Raw genomic sequence first — 17,575 nt, 5'->3', positions numbered from 1 at the left:
CCTTAAATTATTTCTCGCTTTGGGTCGATTCAGCAGCCATCTGGCTGATTTTTCCTGCGAGTGTGGAGCCTGGGGACAGGAGCAGTGGCAGGCAGCAAAAGGCATACCAAATTACTGGTGAAGCGTCTGTCTCAGTCGGGTCCTGTGCCCGGGAAGAGGTCGAGCCGTGTCCTGAGTCCTGAGTCCTTGCAAAAGGCAAATGAAACGCAGTCAGTGGAAATGACGGCGCTCGGCGCGAGAGAGAAATGAAGGCAACTAAAAAATGGCAAAACAAAAATGGAAATAGAAATAGAAAATGCCGCCGCATCTGAATGCTGTGGAGCAACAATGTTGCATTCCACTTGGGCACTTTGTTAGGGACTTTGTATAATACGTATACATATATACATATATATATATGTGCAGCAACAGTCATATTGTGGCCGCACACACACTGAGTCTACGGGTTGGAGGAGGGCTTTAGAGGGTTAAGGGTGCCCGAACCGGCTCTGGGACAAAAGGGCGAAAAGTAAAAGCCACGCAGGCATTTGGCACGGAAAATATTTTAAAATTCCAGCAACGAAAGTGCAGACAAAACTCTTAAATGACGAGCAGCACGTGCCCAAATAAAATGATGCGCATAGTTTGGTGGGCTGGTGAGTTTGGGGTCCCAGCCATTCCTTTCTATAAATTCGGGTCTATGTGCTCCTTTTCCATTTCCCTGTTCCTTCAACTCAATTTCGCACACACAAACACACTCGGTTTATCCTGGCTGGCGGGTTATCCTGGTAGGCTTTCTGCTGACTTTTCAATGTGTCAAATCGTGCAGCATTAGATTGGACTTGCCAAAGCCAAGACGCTGGCAGGCTGCGATGCAGATGGGTGACAACTGCATATGCCAGCGAATCGAAAATGGCTTATTTATTCTGATATATTGATAAACATCACTGCCACATGGCAATGGCCATGGCAACAGAAAGCCCTAAAAAAGGGGAGTCTTCAGGATGGAAGTCAAATTGGTCTCATGAATTGATTTCTTTTCCATTTGGCGCACTATATATTGTTTGTAATAAGTTAATATCCACATTGAATATAAAATACTTAAATACTGATACTTTATAGATATTCTATCTTAAATTTTACCCACTGAATTATAATATATTATGGCAATTATTCATGTTCTTCTAAGTCAATTACTCATTGTTGTGTTAAACCTAATTTAATTTTACAGAGTAGCCCAGCCGAATCATTTTTTTGTCCTATTATTTGGTTTTAATTCTGACATCATAAAACTTCGTACTCAAATTGACAGTCATGCAAATGAACAGTCGCATTGGTTTTTTATAGTTGAAGATTATCGCTGGAGAAGCGTAAATCAGAGCTCATTATGTAGCTGGATATCATAATAAACGGCAGCTAATTAAAGTTCCAACAATAATTTGCACATTTATCCACTCGAAAGGCGTTTTTTCCCATTCGATTTAATTTAAGAAATTTGCATAAAATAAACATTGGAATTTACGAGAAATCACGCAATATTTATGCAATCTAAAATAGTCCCAACAAAGTGCGAGGCCAAAAAAGAAAGAGAGATAAAATAAATGCGAAAAAATTAAAATAACAAAAACTCGTTTGCAATGGTCGGACTGATGTCTAGCAATAATCAATCAAACGTGAAATAAATGAAAATACCCCGAACAAATCGAACAGCGAATCGTTTGTCAGAACTGCTATATTTCTTTCATTTTTTTCGTATTATTTATCTGTTGTTATTTTTGTTGTCTTGGCTTGCTGTTGCTCTTTAATGCGACTTCCTGAGCCCTTAAATTTTAGCATAACAAACCAAATACTTTCCGACCATTTCCGCCGGCTTGTTTCAGTGACATTTAAGCGACACAAAAAAGGGGAAACCGGTCGAAAAAAAATCTACACAAACTGCAAAGTGCAGTAAAAAATTTGTTGAAATATGCGACGAAACGCGGAGTATCCTCGCCATGTCCCGAAATGCCAAAAAAAAAGGAGCCAAACTGCTCGGCGTTTTATTTGCACTTCAATTTTGCCCTCGACGACGACCGACGGCGCACTTTATGGCGATTGCAATCCCAGCTGCACTCGCCTAACTGCACTGCAGTGCAGTCCCGAAGTCCTGAAGTCCTGGAGTTCTGAAGTCCAAGGAGTCCTGGCTCTCGACTTGCAACTCCCGACTCCTTGCCACTCGGTAGACAAGTGCTACTTACGGCTATTTTATGTTGCAAAATGTCCTTTGGAGCTTATCAGCATTTAACATCGGACAGAAGTCAGCCCAAAAATAATGGGCACAAAAACTCAAGCTGCAGGTGAACGGAGCGAAGCGAAACGAAACGAAACGAAACGAAACGAAACGAAATAAAATCATGTGACACTTTGTGGTTAATAACGCCCGGCTATGCATATATATGTGCTATATGCATAAGAGTTACCGGCTTCCATTGTCTCGCCGTGGAACGAACCCCCGAAAAACCAGGACAGCTCACACAACCAATTGGCGGGGGTGTCGGTGATTTAAATGCAAATTTATCGTCATGCAGCAGTAAAAAGGGAGCCAAAAAAATCATAAACGACCCCACAAAATATAAATAAATGGACACACACGCAAAACGTAAAAAAAAAAACGAACAAAAAGAGCAAGGATGTAATAATAATATTTACAAAATGTCTGTTTGCACGACTTCTGACGAGAGAACATTTTAATTTTTCGCATTTGCATTTACATTTTGATTAAACGATTTGCATATTGCTGTGCCACCCAGCGCCCATTTAGTGCCGAAACTGATTAATTTATTGAAAGCGATTCGAGGATTAATCAGATCATAATGCCAGGACCATCCGCTGCTACTTCAAAGCGCGCACTTGCTGCCTTCTGTACAAGTTGAACAGGAATCGAGTGCGATGAGTGGCGCGACTATGAGTGCAATACTGCCGCCAGACCAGGCATATGGCCCTCCATGCGTAATAAGCCACCAGGGCCAGCATCAGGGCCAAAATGCCGGCACAGCTGTAGATTAGCGATATCCTGGCCCAGGATAACTCCATCTGGTAGATCCGCTCCCGCGCCTGGTACAATGCAAGACAGTAGGCCATCGAGAAGAGCGACACGTAAAAGTAGATCGAATGGTAGAAAGCGGCCAGCCGTTGCAGTAGCCAGTTTTTGTAGTCCAGGCTCATGGTCTCAACTCAAAATTGGAAATATGGCTTTTTTTAATGCGAAACTTTACTTGACACCAAAATCTAGAAGCCAAAGGCAAGGTCAACTGAGCCAGAGAAGGTTTATATGTTAAGCAATCTTCTTCTATATCCATTGCATTTTTATTAAATTTGCTTTGGTTGATTTTTGTTTCATCAAATGTCAATACATCTGAAGCATTAACTTTAGATTTTAAAAATATTTTATTTTGATATTTTTTTTTACATTTTAGTATTGTATTTCAAACCATAAGGCATATATAAATGCACAGCAAATATAGTAATTTTTTTAACCATTTGTATTTTCTATTGAGGAAAATATTTTTGTTTGTCTGAGGGGTTATTTTAATATTATTTTTAAATTTGATTTAAATCAACCAGATTCAGCAATCCTGCAAAAGTCAGAATACAAATTTGTAATACTATTATTATTTATTTGAAAACCGGTTATTCGGTGCATTCCAACCATCCAGATCATCCTTTTGTTTTTTCTTTTGCCGAACTTTATGTGCCAGCCAAATCAAAAACAAAATTTCTCACAAAGGCCGCACTCTCTGCTCATCGTTAGTCATTCCCGTGCTCCCCGGTCTGCGGAATGGAATTGTTGTTTAAGTTTGCCATTTTTCAACAACTCATCAATCTGTTCGATCTGCGATGCTGCCACAGTTTCCCTGCCAGTCTAGGTTCCTGCTCCTCTTCCCCAATTCGTCCTGCGTCCTGCTGCCGGTTAACGGTTCTAACTTATGCGAGGCACGCACTCTCACCGCAAATGCAGCAGCATCCGTCTTCGTCTGCAGCTCGTACAAATACACATCCACCGATTTTCCTTCCTGCACTGGAAAAAATAGTACCAGTTTCAGTTTATTATTTTTATTTAATTTCAAATGTTTTGTATTTGTACTGATCTATAGACAGTTTAATCTGAATTTAACGTGGTCAAAATAAACAACAAATTTTTAAAATAATACCCAAAAAACGAGACTAGCTTAAATAATTAATTCAAAATTATTTTAAAAATTAGGAAATACCAAATAGGTAACTGGTAAAGTTTTTTTATGTAATATTATCTTATATAGGCCTATCTTTTATGTCAATACAACTAAATTCTAGACTATTTTCACAACTTTTAAAAAAAAATTAATATAGTTTTTTTTGTAATATTCATGAAACCAATTTTGCTCAGTGTAATTCTATGAACAAATATGGATGGCTGATTCGAAGCGAAAGCAGCTCGCTGATGGGCCTCGAACCGGCGGGAAAAGCCAAACCGCCTGTCGGCAATGACGCTTAACTTTTTTATTATGTATTTGCCGCTTTTATTATTCATCTATCATCGCTGTTATAGTTTAATAGAAAGTTTAAAAGTCATCATCGTGGCATCGGCATTGCCAATGACTTGCCAAACACCCGTGCGCCATATGCTCGCCTCCGGAGCCATTTCCACTTCCACTCCAAACTCGAGTTTCCGGCTCTTATTCGGGCTTTTTCCCCACATGATGCTAGATGCTGCTGCAGGCTGCTGCTGGATGCTGCTGGCCAAAAGGCATTTGGCGGGTTTTGGCCTTTAGCCAGCTCAGACGGCAGATAAACAATTAAATTTATGCAGCGAACGTTTCATTAGCATTCGAGGACTCCTCGCGGAGCAGCAATCCTTGTTTAGTTTGGCCGTTCTTTTGGACCGGGCCGTTAGTGTTAATTAACTTGGCGCGAATTCAAGTGGCCAAAACAAACGAAATGGGTATCCCGCTTACACTTTGAACTTCCTTTGGCAGCATCAGTCGGTCGATACAAATACAGATACAGATACAGAACGTACTCATATACATTTGTTTTCCTATGCTGAAATAGATGGCTCAGTGTCGCAAATTCAATATAACTGCCACTGGCCATGGGACGTTAATAGGACCATCGGCTACGCATGCAAAAAGCCAACACAACCACAAAGTGTTTCTAATAAATTTTTCAACGGCAACTACAACAAGTGTTTAAATTTATCGCATCTGCGATTTACCCTCCTCCCCTCGTCCCACCATTTGCTGCCAGTTTGCCTCGAACTGAATAAACAATATTTTATATGAGCTCAGGGCTCGGGGTCCACTCGTCCAACTCGTTTAACCATTGCACTGCCCGTTGGCGCTAACTAAACGATGCTGAACATCGATTTCATCACTTTGTGGAGTAAACGATTGTGTGATACCCTTAATATTATTGGGAAAATGTATTTTGTTTGTTATTTTAAGGAGTTAATTTAAGACTTAGTTAAGTTTTCCTAACGCAAGAGAAAATACAACTTTTTTGTCATGAGTTTCCTTTTATAGATATGTGTATATGATGTATTTTACTTTTATATAACCAATATTTTGGTATTATAAAATGTAATCCTTATTATGCCTTGTCTTAAAATAAAATTTAAACAATGTAGGTTTTTTTACGAAAATTTATTATTATTTATTAGAACTATTATCTATTTATTAGAACTAGCCATGTTTATTCTGATGTGCAAGAATAATAAAATACCTCTTTATTCAAAGAGTTTCCTTTTATACATGCAAAGAAAGGATTTAAAATATATTTTTTATTTATTATTTATTTCCCAGATACATAAGGCATCTGAAAACGTGCCGGCCCTGCAATCTGCTGTGGGATTACAGGGTGTGGAAACCACGAAGAGCAATTATGATATCGGGCATGATTTTGTGGGCAATTGGCTTTAATGGCTACCAGGGCAGGGTAGTCCGAGCCAAACGCTGTCGCCAACAGCAACTGCCAGCATCGTCGCTTCTGTGAACTCCGGCCATCCATTCGCTCTGCCGCTTTATTCCCAAACACTAACCGCTGCTCTATATGTACGTGTGAAATTTATTTAAATGCTGCCAAAAGGCAGCAGCAAAAGGCAACAGCAACAGCAACCGCAGGAGCTGAGACCGTAAGCAAGGCGGGATCTGGAACTGGAACTGATGAGGCTGGAGTTGGACTCGAAGGAGATACTCGATTGTCCTCCGTTTCGGGACTAAAGTGTCGTCCTGGATGTTCGTTATTAGCGGCGGTCTGGGTCCTTGCCAGAAAGTCGGGCCTAGACTCCGATGCCTATCAGCAGCAAAAGCTATACGGAGAGAAAATATCGCCAGGAGAAGCCATTCATTTTGATGTCCTTTGTTGGCACATAACTTCTGACTGATTTCTTGTCAAATTATGTTTTAAACTTATACAATAATTGATGTATTTAGCTTTTATTATTGACTTTAATAAAAACTTATACAAACCATTTAAAAACAAGACAATCATTATGCTTTTTAAATCCATTTAGATATATTTACTATCCCATTTCTAGACTTTTATTGATTTGAACAATTGAACTTCAAATATATTTTTAATTTTTAATAATTCAAACAAACTAAAATTTTTCCGTATCTATTTTTGTATTAATATGTTAATTATGCTAAATAAAAACGTTAGATTCAATAGATGATACTGCTACTTTGGCTTAGTCTTAAAAAGGTTCTCCTAATAAAGTAGCACTAAATTATTGAATACAAATATGTTATTAATTTGTAAAAAAAAAAACTAAAATGGATTTTTACTTAGTTTTAATAACATTAGTATCGATATATCTAGTAAACTTATCATTTACTATCCAAGGTATCACCAGCACCAGCTGTTTAAGACTAAGGCTAAGATAATTTATATTATTTTCCCCTGTGTATACACAAAGGGAACCACTGTGGCCGGCATCCCTTCCATTTCCCATGTCCTGCCTTGATTTTTACCATTTTTTTGTTGGCGGCCTGCAATTTATTTTTATATTGCCTTACATGATAATCGTTTGCATTAAAAATCGGCCGGCGTTGTCTGGCCGTCTGGCAGTTTGCCTTTGCCAAAATGTCGTTGCTTGTATTTTGTATTTATTTATTATTCAAAGTGTTATCGGTGACAGAGCAGTGGTGTCGGTGGGGGTGGCGGTGTGGGCGGATCCGCATCCGCATCCGGGGGCATGGCAGCCAAAACCCAAAGGATTAGTTATGATAAATGTGTTTTATAAGCGTGACACACACGCCGTGGAGTGGGTAGCGCCGAGCCAACAGAGAAAGCAAACAACCAAAGCGGGTCGTGTCCCATTTTAATGCACAGATAATGAGTTCCTTTGTTGGCAATATGTCAAATCGCTAGGCCAATATTTCAGACCCGAAAGGATTGGGATTGGGATTGGGATCGGGATTGCCATTTGCCGTTTGCCGTTTACCGTTTAGCATTTAACATATAACATTCACCATTTTGCCGTTTTGTGAATGCGCGTTGAGTCGTGTTAATTGCAAGTCGGCTCTGGCTCTAACTCATGGCAACTATTGGATGAGATTAGTCAGGCTGGATTACATAAATCAGTCGCATCAATTCTGATCGGTTACGCAAGACAAGCCGCAAGCGGAAGGCTGATAATAAATGCCAGTGTGGTGAAACTCGAGCGAAGAAATCAATTAAAAGCGCTTCAATTGCTTCGCCAGCCATTTTCTCCTTGTTGTGGTTGCTGCTCCTTTGGTTGCCATAAGGATGATTGGTCTGCCGAGGATAGGCATATCGAAATAATCGATGCACATGCCACATTAACGTTGTGATTTGCGGTCGAAACTCTCCAAATTAATGCACCACAACTTTGCAGGCCATAATTGATTGTTTGAGCCTGTGAATAAATATTTTTAAGCACCAATTTATGGCACACACAACACAATATGTTTCAGCTATCATTTTTGAATGTTGTGACGTTGAATAGTGCCTCAAAATGCAGAAAAGGCTTAAGTATTATGTCATTAAAAATTGCACAAAGTTCTTCAGATTTTGAAAGTAAATATATATGAGTCTAAAAGTAGGCTGAAAAAAAAGGAAATTTGTGTTTTGTGATGATTTTATAAGACACGCATATTTAAAAAATAGTAGAGACAAATTTTAAAGTTATTTCGAAACCTTAGTGATTTCTGTCGAACTCCTCAATATTAAAGAGTTATAAACAAGAACCTAACTTTGTTATTTGAGGACTACCACATTTATTAGGAAGAATTTAAAACCTTAAATAAAAGTCTCAAAGAAAAATCTACAATTTTATTTACACATAAAGGGAAGAGTATTACAGAACTTATTGTGCTGAACTGCTGCTGATTCGATTATGTTTCGATCAGCCTTTAGTTTCCATTCACAACTGCTGAAATGGGAAAAATGCAATTATGTAAGTCGGCAAGCATAATCGATTAACGCTTGGCATTGATGTAGCTGCTCCTGTTCCTGTGCTTCCCCCTCCATTCGTCCTTGCTCCTTCATTATGCCCCCACCCAACCATCCCCGCGCCGTGCATTTTCTCGATTGTTTTTGTGATTTTCTATGGAAACTGGTTGCTGCGCATGAGTAAATGGGATTGTGATTGTTATTAATCAAGACGTATACCTATAGGTGCTTATAAATTCGATTAAATTACCGGCCACACCCACTTGAGCTGCTCTTCTGGTGGTAATTCTACTTTAATCGCGTGCCACAAACGCGTGACTGGCGAAGTGCCGGGGCTAATAAATATTTCACTTAACTCACGATTTTCACGCCTACTCTTTTCTCACTGGGCCACCTGTGAGTGAATTGTTACAAAACGCTTTCACCATTTCACCATTTTTCCTGCCAGCCTGCTCGCGCATTGTCAGCGCTTTGTGTGCTCTAAATGTGTGGAAAGGTGGGCGTGGCAGGAGTCCTTAGTACGTAGTCCGCAGTCCGGACTCCCGAGTGCCGAAGTGCAAAAGTGCCGGAGTGCCAAGTGCTGCCGGCGGCGTCTCTCGCAATGAGTTGACACTTTGCATGTCAGTGTAATTTTGAAATATTAATCATACGGCATGTACAGCTTTGGTGACGATGACTGCCGCCGAATGGCAATGTTTGCTTGGCATGGCATCAGCATGAGCATGAGCATGAGCACGAGCTGTGGGGGAATGTATCTGAAAAAGGGCTCCAGCTCCGCCGGATGATGATGATGAGGCCGAAACTATTGTTGCCCTACCATGTTGCATATTACGTTACGGCAAACACCAACTCGAGTACGACCAGAACCATAACAAAGGAGCACTGGCTGCATAATCAAATAGAAAATGTTCGCCTAGTGTTGAACAAGCCAAGTCCACTGAGAGAAATTACCAACTTAACTATATTGTAAACAAAAATGTACAAATTATGCCGCATTATTTGTTGTTTGGGTGTAATTTAACGAAATTAAACATTTAAAACGACGCTGTATTGACTACATTACCTTTAAAATGTAAAATAAAATCGTATTAATTTTTAAAAAAAAAAATATTTTTCTTAAATTGAAAATTATTTTTAATTGTATTTCTCTGATAATTTTTAGTGTACAAAATTTCTTAATTTTTCTTCATTGTTTGAAAGTATAATAGGGATAGATATATTATTGGTTAATGTCTAAATTAAAACGGTAGAATAATGTCTTACCAAATTTTTAACCTCTTTAATTTCATATTCAATTTTAATTTTTCCCTAACTTGTATTTTGTATTTGTAATGAATCAAGCGTTTTACTGTTACATTGTTTTGTTGTAAGTTCTAACTTGTTTGCTTGCAATGCACAAAGAGTTTCTCTCAGTGCATTGTCCTGCCTCATCGAGGTGGCATAAAGCAATTAGTGTTGCATTTTATGGCCTTTAATGTGGTAATGGTTTCGGGTAATTAACAATTATGTCTAACTACAAATGCGACACGTTGCCGATTGCGTGCGTTGGCTGCTTGGCTGCCTGGATGCCTCGATGCCTGGCTTCGACCCTTTCGCTCCTCCATACTAGTATTTGAACCCCTGGAGTCCACAATCTCAATCTGCTGCTAGTTCCTCCTTGAGGTTATTACAAATTTTGCATATTTCAAGTGGCCACCGAAACTTGCTGTTGCCAAAGCTCCGGAGTGAAACTTCATTTCCATTTTCCAGCTGCAAAGGAGCAGCTGAACAAAGCAAATTAGCCATGGCTGTGAGAAGTAACTAAGTGGTTTGCTTATTGTTAGTTCGTTTGCCATATTAAAATTTCAGAATTTGCCGAGCGTCATACTTTTAATGGGCAGTGGAGGTACGGCACTAAAGGGATCCCTTCAGATTAATTACCCATGCAGAATTTGGCTCCAGCGGATGAGAGTGAATTGGTTTGGGGGGGTAAGGGTGTAAGTCCGGGTCCGGTTTCAAATATCCCAAATGGCATAGCTGGCGACCTAATGAGCCAAACTGCATTCAGCATCATAATGCACATTGTGTGTGTCCTCCTAGCTCTATGAATTGAGAATGATTTATAGTTCCATTTATGCTCTGTTTTGCGACATAAAAACTCACTTTGAGTGGGCGAATTTTAAGGCAGGCCATGTTGCGATATTACTAATTACTAATAACTATTAATTTTATGTATGTATTTACAATTTATTTAAGTATTACTCCTTTAAAGTACACCAAGCAATTTAAAACTTGTTTCCACATATTTTTTTAAGTCATTGGAAGCATTGAAATAAATATTACAATGTTGCAAATCTTTCTATGGTATTAGAAAACATTACACGTTAGCTTAACGAAATGTACCTCAAATGTAAATTTCGAGTGATTATGGAGAAAAGTGGCAGAAGAAGATTTATTTAAGCCAGTGCTAGCCGCGTCGAGCCAGTTAATTTCCTACGGCTGAAAATTTAATTTTAAGCGGCAGCAAACGCTCTTTTGGCCATAATTAAAAAGCCCCAACCTAATGGGCCCACTGCCTCCGTGTCGGCCAGCCAATTCCCCAATCCGCAGGGATGTGGTAGTCGGGATGTGGAAAGCGGTTGCGCCCGGGACACTGCAAAAGTCTATTAACGTACATGAAACTGTTAATTTCGCTGATGCAATTTCGGCTCAATTTATTGTGCACCCACAAAACACAATAAAAAAAAAAGTAAATGGGACGAGCAAACGAGGAAAACGAGCCGAAATTGAAAAGCCAAAGTACATAACAACAAGCTGGCGGCCGACGCATGGCCCCCAAATGCCAATCCCAGGCGCGAAAATCAATATAAATATGCTCGGCACATGGCCATGGAGCCGCCACGCCCCTTCTGGGCCCCTCCTTATCCCAATCCCCTTCCCCCCCCTTTCCCTTCAGTTGGGTTCCTCCTCTGCTCTTGAAACATGACAATTTATGTGCATTTTGTATGCAGGCGGCTAAATAGACAAGGCTAGGCGACGTCAGTGCTCGCGTTTGCAGCTGCACTTGAGAAAACATGTTCAATTTAGCACATATATTTAATATTTTATTCAAAATGGTTTAAAACTTGTTTTAGTATTTTAATTAGCATAAATATTGTGTTTAATGAAAGCCATTATTATATAGCTGTCAATAAAAATAAATAAAATAACATGATATTTTAAAATCAGATTGAAGTTAAATGATTAAAAAAAACCATCTAACCTACTATGAATTTAAAGGGGCTTAGCTAAAATTCAAGACCTCTTTTTCTCGCAGTGTATGCGTGCGCTGGCTGGACGGACGCAGCATAATACAATGCCTGTGCCAAGGACACCGAGGAGCAAAGGCAAACGCAAACGCAACCCCAAACCCGTAAACGCCCGCTCACACGTAACGATAAAACTTGAAAATGCTGTTAGCTACGAAAATTTGCTGTCGGACTTTTTGTCCGGGAGTAGGCCTAATTTGACTCCCTGCCACCCACACACCCACACACCCACGCACACACACACACGCACACCCTGCGGAAATGCACGCATCATTGCATCAGTATCTGTGTCTGTAGCTGTAGCTGCGTGCGTATGCGAATGCGTGCAATTGCAAATTTATGCACTGCGCTGTAAACAAGGCAAACATTTCCGACGTCGAGTGTTGTGCCGCCAGTGTTGCTAGTGCGAAACTCGAATGCGTCGCACAATTGTGAATTATTTACAGCATACTTTGGCCGACTGGCGGTGACTTTGACTCGTTTCGATTCGATTCGATTCGTTTCGAATCGATTCGATTCGATACGATACCATGTGAGTCTGGTCAGCGACAAACCTAATTACAGTAGCAGCAACGTGAGGGACAAAAAGGAGGCAGGTCCTGGAGCCTTTGTGGACTCGTTTAGCCGCGCAAATTGCTGTCCATTCAGTTAGCTTTCCGAGTCCTTTGCCGCACGCACACCTCGCCGAATTCAACAGCCGGGCCAAATAACTTTCGGTCCCAGCGACAACTGGCTTTTCAACTCCGACTCTTGCTCCCGCTGCTTTTCCTTTTCCCTTTCCATTTCCCAGGGCCACTGTCAAGTAGACAGACGTAAGGGGGTGACCCAGACCCTCCGTAAAAAAATGTGGGTAAAAACTGCCTGCTGCAAAATATTGTGCAATGCGCTGCCAAATAACAAAGCGAAATAAAAGTTGCCAGAAACCAGTGCTGCCTATCTACTGGCATATACTACTATCGCATAAAAATCTGGATCGATTAGACAAACAAAATCGGCCATAGGACATTTTAAATTTTACAAAAAAAAAAAACAACACGGAATTTTGTACTAACATTTGCTTTAAATAAAGTATTCCTTCGAATTGTCCTTAATTCATTTTACTAGTTTCCAAAATAAACAAGAATATTTTAGAGCAATTTATTTAATTTATTGTATTCCAAAACAATGACATCGAAGCCAAGGTTTTGAAAACAAATTGTGCTAAATGTAATTGACCAAATAAGAAACTAAACACAGAAAAAACAGGTATAAATACTTTATAGGAAACGGAAACGATTTATTCGTTTGGGGACATAAGCGTGTAAACATAAAAATAATTCTTTTAAAACAGAAACATTACGTTGCCGAGAGGTTGGGTGCTCACCAGACCTGATGAAAACGACTATACAAAAAAACATTCAAATATAACCGAAACATACTTTTTATAATTGGAAATATATGCTAAAAATACATTAAAATAATATAAATTCTCTCTACAAATTATTTAACAACTTTTTGATTATAACTAGAATTTTTCGTTTTTTTTTAATTTACTTTTCATTGGTTTATTATTTTAAAAGAATTGAAGCCCCATATACCCCAGGGCTACCTTTTTTGGCAGAGATGAGTACATCGAGTGTAAACAGCAACAACGAAAAACCTTTAACGCCAAATGTCGAACCTCGACCCTCGACTGTCGACTGTCGAACGTTGGGTGTTGGCAGTCGGCAGTCGGCAGTCGGTAGTTTGCAGTTAGCAGTTTGCAGTTGGTGTTGGTAGTGGCTGGTTTGGGCCTGCTTTTCGCCGGGCCCAAATGCGTTTGTCTGTCCCAGGGTCTGCGCCTGTTTTATTTTACTTTTGCATATTTTTTGGCGTGTTTCAACTATACTGCGGCGCTGTCTCTACATTTTTCAAGTTGTCTGCGTTTGACGTGCACGGATGGGCGCTCCACTGCGTCGGCGGTGGCAAAAGGGGCGGCAAAGGGGCGGCAGAAAGGGGTGGCAGAACGGCAAGGACGGCGGCGGTTGGCGTAGTTACAGTTTTGCCCATCGACTGGTTTTCCCCGCGCTCCTCGATGCGGTTGTGGCTCGTTGCTTGGTTATCGCCAGCGCCACTACTCACACAGCCAAAGACCACTGCCTTTTTCACTTCCAGTGCAGCGGGAACTGCAGATGCACTCGGACAAATATTACATACCGAAACTTTTTTCCATAACTTAAATTTATTTGTAATTTAATCTTTAACTCTCAATACTTAAAAAAAAAATCATTTAAAATTTTTCAACGTTTAAAATAAAAGTAACCTTATATACACAAGGACTCTTATTTATAAAATAATCTTTTCAAAAGTTAAAATAAATGTTTTCAGTTGGAAATAATATTTAGTTTTAATAAAAATATTTTTTTTGCACAAATTTGTTTGCTAATTTATAAATTTAACAATGTTTTAGTACTCAATAATAAATCAAATTATAAAGTTTCGTATTTATTTATTGATAGTTTAACTATCATCATGCTAAAAGATTTGGGCAATAATCACAAAACTAAAGTGTGTTGTGTTATGGTATTTTTTTGGCCACATAAAGTGGATTGCCTTATTGTTTTATAAGTATCTATTAACATGTTTGACTAATGGATAAATTGTTAACTGATTAAGCAAACAACCATGTTGTTTTTCCGAGTGCAGGCCAACAGCGGCAGCAAGTTGGGTGCTGTTGGTGAGCCTGTTTTTTAGTGCCTTCCGTAACCATTAAATTTTACGTTTTTATTAGCGCGCACACACACACACTGAAAAGAGGGACAGGCCGAGCGAGATAGGCCACCCACCAACCGCCCAACGCCCATCGCCTCCCACAACCACCCACTCCGCCAACAATTTTTGAATATTTCCGTTTTGGCTGGCAGTATTCGGTTTTCGGCTTGTCTACAAAATGCAGTTTTGCATGCACTTTGGCCTCGGCGCAAAAAGTCAACCGAAAAGAGACAATAATAAGTGCACAGCACAAAGAACGGAACCGAAAGAGGGGGAAAAACAGCAAAAAGCAGCACAAAACAGCGAAAAAGGAAAGCCAAGGAGCACGGAGAATGGAAAATTGCATTGCGCTCAGAAGTATGCTATCGTTTTCTTCTTTTTTTGCCTGCCTTATCAAAGTCTCAAATCGGTTAACAGTGATAGCACAGTGATGGGGGCGGGTTTGGGAGGGTTCAAAAAGTTAGCCGAGATAGCGAAATGCAGTCACCCAACAAGGACCTGAATATTTTCGACATTTTCGGGCCCTGCAGCTTAAAAAAAATATAATAAGAATAACACAAAGTCCAAAAACTTAAAGCGCGCTCGAAGTTCGAACACACTTGTTCGAGTTGCAGTCGTGGGCGGTTCCAAGTAAGTTGTGACAACCAAAAACAGTTGCAAGTTCGAGGGGAAGAGTTAAATTTGTGCGAGTGACGTTAAAACCCACTCGAACCTTTACAGAACCCAACGATTAAACTCAATGCCATCATACCAATTTAGTTCGACCCTGCCTTGTAAAGCAAGCAACTTGTTTGAGATCCACATGGATCTATGTTGCAGGGTAAAGGTCTTTAAAAAAGCTCTTATACTCTGGATTCTTACTCAAAAATTGGGTAATAACCATTTAATTGTTTTGAAAACAAACAAATTTGCAAACTCACTATTTTAGGGACTATAAAAAAATAAATTTAAAATTTAAAAATTTTATGAACATTTCAGTTTTGACTTTCTGCGCAAGTGTTTTTTTTTCTTAAAACAATTAAGTACAAAATAACACTTAAGTTTAATCCTGGCGGAAAAGAGCAATGCCAAAAAAATAAAATTAGAACAAGCTGTTTTAAAGTTTAAAATGGTTAAGTACAAAATAACACTTAAGTTTAATCCTGGCGGTTAAGAACAATGCTATACAAAATAAACTTAGATCAAGCTGTTTTAAGGTTTAAAATGGTCTAACTGACAATTGTTTTGTTAAAAATTCGTCCTTAAAGACGTTTCTATAAACGTTAAAATGTTAAAATACCCTTCCATATATTACCACACTCCCAACTAAGTAGACATGCTGGAAGATTCAAACTAAAGCTCTCCCTTTTTGGAAACCCTGCCCAAAAATTACCGGAACCAAAATTCGAACCCTGTCCGATTCTTCTGAGACTTTCTCAACAAAGGAGACACGGACGACAGGATACAGGATACAGGAAACAATGGATCTCTGGCAAAAGCTTCGAATGCAATTAAACGAGTTCTTCTTCGAGAACTACCCGTACATAGCGCTCTACAGCGGAGTGGGCGTGGCATTTACCGCCTATCTGCACTACCAGTGGCAGATGCACCACTACGACCTTCTGCACTGGAAGCACCTGGCGGAGGCCTTCTCGCAGGACATCGACTGCTTCCAGCTGACGATTCTGCTGGTGATATTTGCGATCAACGCCATCTTCGTGTTCATCATTCTGAGCATTTACTTGAAACCACCGGGACAGGGACAGGGACAGGGACAGGGAAACCCCGACGACGGCAGTGAGATGTCCTTGCCGGAGATCAAGGATCGCTATGCCCGCTTCATCCTGCTGCGGCTGATAGCCCGCCTCGATCGCATCCACTCGAAGATCTCGGCAAAGCGGAAGAGTCTCACCTCCCAGCACTGTGCCAGGGCCCACGCGAACATGGCCAAGGCGGTGGCCCTGTTCCGCAAGGATGCCCGCAAGCTGATCCTGCCGAACGAGTCCGAGATCCTGATGCCCATCGAGGACATCTACGGCGTGGCCGAGGACGAGGACCGACTGCTGCGGCGGTCGGGCTACTACAAGCTCATCATCGACACCACCGACGACACGGTCAAGGCTCTGTTCAACGCCAAGTGATCCTCAAGCAGCTAGCCGCTATCCCATTCCGATTCAGACTTTGAGTAAACTGCAGCTCGCACACTAATTGCCTTTATCTACACTGCGAGCTTTCCTTCTTAAAGCCGTTTTATTGTCTCAATTGTTTGCCTCTACCAGCTTTTTATGGCCGCATTGTGCACCGGGCCAACAATAACAGGCCAACAGACGCAGACCGTCGGCAGCCATCCCCCAATAACAATAACAGCCAAAGAAACTGAAACAGAAGCAGCAGCAGCAGCAGCAGCAGTAGTAGAAACAAAACTCCAAGCAGAAAACAGAAACAGAAACTAAAACTAAAATGCCAGCCCATGTCGGCACAGTTCAAAACAATATCTAATGTTGTCTACGGCAAAATATTTTGCAAGCGTCTTTTTGTTTTGCCCGCTTTTTTGTGTCCTTCAGGCTTTTGTTGTATGACTTGGCTTTAAAATCAGTTGAAAGGCTGTGTAAACTGAAGTCAGAGAGGGGAACTGGCGAAACCTTAAGTAACTTGCACATAATGGTGGGGAAAAAGTGATTTTGGTAAGAAAATGTATGATGATGCATATATATATTCTCGTTTAAAATGAAAAATGAATAAAATTAAGGGTGGTTATCCGCATAAGTTTGACTTTAGATTAGAGCTAGTTATTCTGTTTAAATAAATATAATATATGTATAATGATTATAGATATAGATAATATATACGGTTTGAATTAATCTATTTTTGTATATTTATTTAAAGCTCCATTCCGCTAAATAATTCTTTTTACTTTAGATATGTTTCCCTTGTCCTTGCTAAGGACTTCAAAGCTTTGCACGCTTCGCTGGCCCCAAAAAGTAGGCAACACAAGTCTGGGTAATGAAAAGTGCCGAAAACACGCACTTTTAACTTCATTTTTGGAGCTAATGCGCGAATGGCCAAAAAGTGACAGCCTAATTTCGGTAAATGTGCCGTGTCCTTTGCTTTTGGCCATAAATACGCGCCGCACGTGTGTATGAGTGTGCGTTTTGGCCGGAATGTGG

General features: G+C 40.2%; 2 protein-coding genes across 2 annotated transcripts; one reads left to right on the top strand and one right to left on the bottom strand.

Annotated features, from left to right (window-relative positions):
- Positions 1-2,673: 2,673 nt before the first annotated feature.
- LOC108135555 lies at positions 2,674-3,252 on the bottom strand. The gene has a single exon (XM_017256302.1). The coding sequence runs from the start codon at positions 3,181-3,183 to the stop codon at positions 2,851-2,853; it is 333 nt and encodes a 110-aa protein (XP_017111791.1). The 5' UTR covers positions 3,184-3,252; the 3' UTR covers positions 2,674-2,850.
- A 12,484-nt stretch (positions 3,253-15,736) lies between these two features.
- LOC108135546 lies at positions 15,737-16,652 on the top strand. The gene has a single exon (XM_017256293.2). It carries the CDS (start codon positions 15,890-15,892, stop codon positions 16,547-16,549), a length of 660 nt encoding a protein of 219 aa, XP_017111782.1. The 5' UTR covers positions 15,737-15,889; the 3' UTR covers positions 16,550-16,652.
- Positions 16,653-17,575: the final 923 nt, after the last annotated feature.

Source organism: Drosophila elegans, unplaced genomic scaffold, assembly GCF_018152505.1.
Source record: "Drosophila elegans isolate 14027-0461.03 unplaced genomic scaffold, ASM1815250v1 contig_208, whole genome shotgun sequence".
Classification (NCBI taxonomy): domain Eukaryota; kingdom Metazoa; phylum Arthropoda; class Insecta; order Diptera; family Drosophilidae; genus Drosophila; species Drosophila elegans.
The sequence above is the reverse complement of the archived record's forward strand: the minus strand, read 5'-3'. Positions and strand labels throughout refer to the sequence as shown.